This window comes from Ammodytes marinus (assembly GCF_949987685.1).
Source record: "Ammodytes marinus genome assembly, chromosome: 15".
Taxonomy (NCBI): domain Eukaryota; kingdom Metazoa; phylum Chordata; class Actinopteri; order Uranoscopiformes; family Ammodytidae; genus Ammodytes; species Ammodytes marinus.
Genome location: NC_137219.1, coordinates 418,351 through 425,941, shown reverse-complemented (window position 1 = coordinate 425,941; position 7,591 = coordinate 418,351). Strand labels below are relative to the sequence as shown.

The window sequence follows — 7,591 nt, the reverse complement described above, 5'->3', positions numbered from 1 at the left end:
CAGACAGACAGACAGACAGACAGACACAGAGACACAGACAGGAGCAGGACAAGGTCAGACCAGTTTAAGTTCAAGTAGTATCATATGCAACCCATATAAGGCTGTGTTCCAGTCCCCATACTTTCTACCATTTAGTTTGGTAGAATAAAGATTTAGGACGTCACGATTCTTGTGGCCGGATTTAGTATGGTTAGAAATACCCAGATTTCTACTAGAAATTTTTAGTGTTGAAAACAGCATCCTATTTGGGCGAGTCTGTATACAAGAACTTTCATGTTAAATAATTATAGTAACTGTCTGTCTGTCTGTCTCTCAATGGCTGTCTATCTATCCATCTCCCCCCCCCCCCCCAATTAGGCCAAAGAGCTGCTTGACCGTATCCAGAAAGCGTCTGCCTGTACCTTCAAGTTAAATTATTATAATAACTGTCTGTCCATCTATCTATCTACTTATCTCTCTCCCTCTCCCCCTCCCTCTCTCTCTCTCTCTCCCACCCCCCCCTCTCTCCCCCCCCCCCTCTCTCTCTCTCTCTCTCTCTCTCCCTCTCTCCCTCCCTCTCTCTCTCCCCCCCCCCACCCCTCCTCTCTCTCCCCCCCCTCCCCCCAACAGGCCAAAGAGCTGCTTGATCGTATCCAGAAAGCTGCAGCCTGTACCTCCCTGCTGCCTCTGGGAAGAGATCGTCTGTACCGGCGCTACTGGCTGCTGCCCTCGGCCTGCGCCCTGCTGGTGGAGGAAGACGGCTTCGGCCTCACCACCGACATGCTGGTCCCTAACCCCAAGCCTGAAGCGCAGGAGACTGGAGCCAAGATGGTGGAACAGGGGGAGACAGGAGCCAAGATGGAGGAGGAAGAAGAAGAGGAGGTAGCAATGAAGGAGGAGCCTGAGGAGGAAAGGTAGGGAACTGTGGTTGCGTTCCGAATCGCATACTCTTCCTTTTTTCTATTCTACATACTACATCCGACGATAAAAAGAATCTAGTTAGGATGCAGTAGGCATACTATTGGGACATACTTTTACTCTCTTATTTCATCCTAACATGGCTCCTTGATCTTGCCTCTTGCTTTTATATCCGTCGCATCCCCGTTTGTTTTCATATGGAGGCTTATTTCTCTAATGATCAAATGTTTCACACTATTAAAAAAAATACACCTTTCACCTTTTCTAATGATAACTTATTTCCTATTGGTCAGCCCCGGCTCTAGCCCCTCCCCCCTGCCCTCGTCTGATTCGCCGGCCGTGGACAGACCCAACCAATGGCTGTTCTTCAGCTCAGAGCAGGAAGTGGACCAGCTGATAGACGCTCTGAACCCCCGAGGTCACCGCGAGAGCAGTCTGAGAGAAGCGCTAATCCAGGAGCGCCACAAGCTAGCTACGCTGCTGCACAATGCTGACGTCACGCAATACACACACACTGGTATGTACGCTTATACCGGAAAGAGACGAGCTAGCCACACACACACACTCACTCACTCACTCACTCACTCACTCACTCACTCACTCACTCACTCACTCACTCACTCACTCACTCACTCACTCACTCACTCACTCACTCACTCACTCACTCACTCACTCACTTCCACGGACACACACTCACTCACTCACTCACTCACTCACTCACTCACTCACTCACTCACTCACTCACTCACTCACTCACTCACTCACTCACTCACTCACTCACTCACTCACTCACTCACTCACTTCCACGGACACACACTCACTCACTCACTCACTCACTCACTCACTCACTCACACACTCCTAAACACTCCTCTGCCCTGTGTGTGTGTGTGTGTGTGTGTGTGTGTGTGTGTGTGTGTGTGTGTGTGTGTGTGTGTGTGTGTGTGTGTGTGTGTAGCAGAGCCCTCGCCCTCCGACCCAGAATGCTTTGCGGCAGCAGAGAGTCTGATGGAGAAGAGACTCAGAGATCTGCTGCTGGACATCGAGGATCGGATCCACCAAGGAACGCTGGGGACGCTGAGGGTAAGACAGGCTGAGAGAGAGACAGGAACCCTGGGGACTCTGAGGGTAAGACAGGCTGAGAGAGAGACAGGCCTACAGACAGGAACCCTGGGGACCCTGAGGGTAAGACAGGCTGAGAGAGAGACAGGCCTACAGCTGGGGACTCTGAGGGTAAGACAGGCTAACAGACAGACAGGCAGGAACGCTGGGGACCCTGAGGGTAAGACAGGCAGACTGGGGACCCTGAGGGTAAGACAGGCACTCTGGGGACCCTGAGGGTAAGACAGGCTAACAGACAGACAGACAGGCAGAGAGAGAGACAGGCCTACAGCTGGGGACTCTGAGGGTAAGACAGGCTGAGAGAGAGACAGGAACCCTGGGGACCCTGAGGGTAAGACAGGCTGAGAGACAGCTGGGGGCACTGAGGGTAAGACAGGCAGACTGGGGACTCTGAGGGTAAGACAGGCTGAGAGAGAGACAGCTGGGGACCCTGAGGGTAAGACAGGCAGAGGGTAAGACAGGCAGGGGACATAGAGGGTAAGACAGGCAGAGGGTAAGACAGACAGACTGAGGGTAAGACAGGAACACTGAGGGTAAGACAGGCTAACAGGGAGGTAGACAGGCTGAGAGAGAGACAGGCATGGAACGCTGGGGACACTGAGGGTAAGACAGGCTGAGAGAGAGACATGCGGACGGACGGTAACATAGACAGAGACATACAGAGAGAGACACACAGACACAGGAACACTGGTTCTGAAAAAGTAACTTACTCAAAAAGGAACTATACTGCATTTTGAGAAAACTGTAATTTTTTTTTCTTTTTCTTTTATTTAAACCTGCAGTGTGTAGAATTTTGGGTTTTATTTCCTAGCAGATTTTGTAGAAAGTAATTATAATATCCATAAGTACATTTAATTTAGTGCATAATAGCTGAACATTTTTTTTTGAGTTATTATTTTTTCCCTTAGAAAGTGTCTCATATATGTCCATATTTCTGCATATTTTGGACCAAGGCCTAGTGCCGCCATCTTGAAAGTGTCATAGTTGGAATGTCATCAGGTGCATTGTTTAAAATGTAGAATTGTTCTTGTCCTTGAAGGCCACTGTAGCTTCTGTTATAATTCTAAAGGGTTGGGGTTACCCAGGGAGCGTTGCATTCTAGAACTTTGTAGAACTTTCTTGATGATGTCATATTACACACTGCACCTTTAATGCCAGCTGTGACGTTGCCGGAATACATGGAGGAACGAAATATTTTTTATAATTTTGTCTGTCTGTCTGTCTGTCTGTCTGTCTGTCTCTCTCTCTGTCTGTCTGTCTGTCTGTGCAGGTGATGGACAGACAGCTGTGGCGTTCGGCTCTTGAAGCAGGAAACTACGAGTTCCTTTGTTCTGACGGACGAGAGAACGGAGGGATGAACGGAAGAGTGGAAGCTATGGAGGTGGAGTCCCCCGCTCAGCTGAGAGCCAGAGAGAGGTACACACACACACACACACCAGACAGACAGACACACACACACACACACACACACACACACACACACACACACAGACACACACACACACACATTCAGAGAGAGACACACACACACACACACACACACACACACACACACACACACACACACACACACACAGAGACGCACATACACACACACACACACACACACACAGACGCACATACACACACACACACTCGGAGAGAGACGCACACACACACACACAGACAGACCGACAAACACACAGTAACACACACACACACTAGGGATGTAACAATATACCGCAAAACGGTCGTTCGCGATATGAAAAGGCCACGAATGTCAACCGTATGTTGTTTCTTGTTATACCGCGTCACGGTATTGAGGCGAGCGTGCATGGTAAATGCGCTCCGTCATTGTGGAGAGTCTGGTGAGCAACGTTGTCATAAACGTAGCACTCAGGCCGTGTCTGAACTGCCATACTAACGTCCTACTCATACTCATTTTGACTTCAATTTGAGTATGTGACGGTTGGGTATGCGAGTTTGGGTATGTGAGAAATTCCCGGATGAGTACTAACTTCCGGGAAGATTTTGGGTATGAATCGATTGTATACTTTTCCTACTCAACCGCCCCATAATGCACTGGGTCAATTCTACCCGCCCAGGAAAATGAAATATTTTCGAGCAAGTTGCTAGGCAACAACATTGTTTGGGGTTCCGCGATCTGACAACTGTACGTGCAGTCATTCATAAACTCTTACAATAGATAAGAGATGAAGATAAATACCTAACAACATTAGAGTCACTAAGTGAAATGAGTGTTGTGAGTCTGATAGTGGAGAGAGATTAGAACAGATCGCTGTTCCACACACCGCGGCTCGTCCAGCTCAACTCACAGACAGCTGAGTGCTGATGAGCCGGACAGAGAGCGTCGGAGGGATCCTCCGCCTCAAAACATCATTATTATAAAACAAGAAGTCTAAAACACAGATGATGAACACAGGACTGTAAAAATCTAGTTCAATATCTAACCTGTAGAGGGCGGTTATAAGCTTAACAGTGTCTAAACTGCCTGAATCTTATAAGAAGAAGAAGAAATTCTTCATTGCTTGAGTATACTTCAACTGAGAACGTTTAGACGCAGCTCGCATACACAATCGATCTTTGAGTAGAGAGTATGCATGAGTATGTAGGATGTAGGACGCTAGTATGGCAGTTCAGACACGGCCTCAATCTAACACTGTATGGGTCACACCAACATTGGAAACCAAACAATAACACATTGACACAACATCTTATCACTGAAACATGACTTCTAACTTTAAACTGAACAGTCACGTCTCACGTGGGCCGTTGTTGACACTAGCGCGTGCAGCTTCACAACATTGAGTCACGCAGCAGCAAAGAAGAAGAGAGAGAAAGAGAAAAGGGAGAGATAGAGAAAAAGATCGGCATAGTAGCTTACCAGACTGAAGAGAGAGTTGCTCGCGGGTGAGTTATATCATTATGAATCCAGGTGAACGTGAGGAAATGAGATTAAAAAAAATAAAAAATAAACATCCACCGCGACCGCGCGTTAAATCCCCGGTAAAGTCGGCAAACTTCGGTGAAAGGCAGATGAAGGAAATAAGTCCAAAGATCCTTTATATGTTCATCACAACTTCACGTGAACTAGCATAGGAACTCAGCTATACGAAAACTGTGACCTGCCAGAATATCACACATTCTGGCGGGTCACAGCTTTCGGCGTAACACCGGCATGTTGCGCAATACTATGGAATCCCTACTAGGTCAAACTTAGGTGACACTACTGTCAAGTATAGGTGACGTTGCGAAAGTGTGAGGAAGGGAGGAGGGAGAGGAGTGCACTGCAAAAACATTGATTTTGAGACTGCAGTTTTAATTAATAACAAATAATATTTTACTGAGTTCATTGTGCCTGTCATAATGTAGGCCTATTAAGGTAAAAGCATGGCCTGCAAAAATAGTGTTGAATAAAATAGAGTTGATAAGCAAATAAGACATGGGAAAATTATCACACTATTGTTAAATTATTTTATTGTATGCATACTTTTACAGTTACAGACAAGTGCCTAAAGTTTAGATTTAAAATTCCTATTTCATTTTAAAATTATAGGTGTAATGCTTCTTTAAAAAAAATAGTAGAGAAGCAGTGTCTTTGTTTTGGTGATAAGTTGTTTAAATCTCTTCATAATAAGATATAAAAATTTGAATTCGTTTGTTTTATTTAAATCAGCGGTACAACATTTCATTTGAGGGGGTAGAAATGAATTCCGCGCTTAATATCGTATCGTGATATCAATCGCAATATCGTATCGTACTCTAAATTTCATATCGTTACATCCCTAGCGCACACACACAAACACGGAGACACACACGCACCTGTGTTCGCTAACTCACACACATTGTAAAACATACTCACTCACTCACTCACTCACTCACTCACTCACTCACACAATAAAGGTGTAGTCAGTGATTCTGGAGAACACTTGTTGTCTGTACTGTGTGTGTGCTGGAAAAAAGTGTTAATACACAGCTTATGCTCTGTAAACTGGTATGTTGCTAGCTATGGTGGGCCCTTTATTTACATGTGTGTGTCTCTGTGTGTGTGTGTCTGTGTCTGTCTGTCTGTCTCTGTGTGTGTGTGTGTCTGTCTGTCTGTCTGTCTGTCTGTCTGTCTGTCTGTCTGTCTCTGTGTTGTTGATCTTGTTGCTGTTGTTGGCGTTGCTGCTAACAGCACTCTGCACTTTAGATGCTGCTACTGACTGATGCAGAGCTGCAACGATTAATCGTCGAATCGATTATTAAAATAATCGCCAACTATTTTGATAATTTCAGCTTCTCAAATGTGAATATTTTCTGGTTTCTTTAATCCTATTATGACAGTAAACTGAAATATCTGTGTGTTTTGGACATAACAAAACATTTGAGGACGTCAACATGGGCTTTGGAAAATTGACATTTTTCACAATTTTCTGACATTTTACGGACCAAAAAACTAATCGATTAATGGAGAAAATAATCGACAGATTAATCGATTATCAAAATAATCGTTAGTTGCAGCCCTAGATTGGTGCTGCTGACCACATAGCACTTTATATCTTGGCACTTTATGATTCTATGATTTTATGACTGGAAGACCTGTGACTGCATTGGCACTTTGACTTTGTTGTGCTGGTTTTTTCCTTTTTCCCTGCTTGTTGCACTTTGTGCCCAGGCCTGTGTACATGTTGTGATGTTTTGTGTCCGCTGTTGTATTGTACTGTTGTGTGTTTTTAGCCTCTCCTCGCTGTGAACCAATTTGCCCTCTTGGGACACGAATAAAGACCTTGAACCTTGAACCTTCTGTGTTCCAGGTTGTTAAAGTCAGACAGTGCGCCCTGCAGTGGAGGGGGAACGCCAGCCGTCACCAGCTCCTGCACCAGGCTGTTAGCTCAGGCCCTGGTCCATATAGAGGCCGGCTTAGAGAGACGCTTCCTCAAGGCTCCACTGGGTAACAGACAGACAGACAGACAGACAGACAGACAGGCACACAGACAGACAGACAGACACACTCACAGACAGACAGACAGGGAGACAGACAGGGAGACAGACTGTTAGCTCAGGCTCTGGTCCATATAGAGGCCGGGTTAGAGAGACGCTTCCTCAAGGCTCCACTGGGTAACAGACAGACAGGCAGGCAGGCAGACAGGCAGGCAGAGAGAGAGACAGACAGACAGACAGACAGACAGACAGACAGGCTGTTAGCTCAGGCCCTGGTCCATATAGAGACCGGGTTAGAGAGAAGGTTTCTCAAAGCTCCACTGGGTAAGAAAGAGACAGACAGACAGACAGGCAGGGAGACAGACAGACAGGCAGGGAGACAGACAGACAGACAGACAGACAGACAGACAGACAGACAGACAGACAGACAGACAGACAGACAGACAGACAGACAGACACTCACTCACAGACAAACAGACAGATTTTAGTGAACTTTTTTATTATTGCACGTTAACACAACACATCCATGTGATCCGCTATGCTACATTCCTGCTAATATCCAAATCTTTGCATCAAGATAAAATTGATTGTTGTTGTTATTATTATTATTATTATTATTATTCAACTGAATTTCACTGCATTTCTTAGAAT

At 45.9% G+C, this 7,591-nt stretch overlaps 1 protein-coding gene across 1 annotated transcript in view; it reads left to right on the top strand.

Moving 5' to 3' along the window:
- Positions 1-7,591, top strand: part of baz1a (bromodomain adjacent to zinc finger domain, 1A) — a gene marked incomplete at its 5' end in the record, with an annotated part of 18,355 nt that overhangs the window by 391 nt on the left and 10,373 nt on the right. Inside the window, 5 exons of the mRNA XM_080042162.1 lie at positions 610-893; positions 1,191-1,414; positions 1,854-1,978; positions 3,288-3,433; positions 6,814-6,950. Of these exons, the coding sequence (XP_079898288.1) occupies positions 610-893; positions 1,191-1,414; positions 1,854-1,978; positions 3,288-3,433; positions 6,814-6,950 (916 nt within the window). The remainder of the gene's footprint in view (positions 1-609; positions 894-1,190; positions 1,415-1,853; positions 1,979-3,287; positions 3,434-6,813; positions 6,951-7,591) is intronic.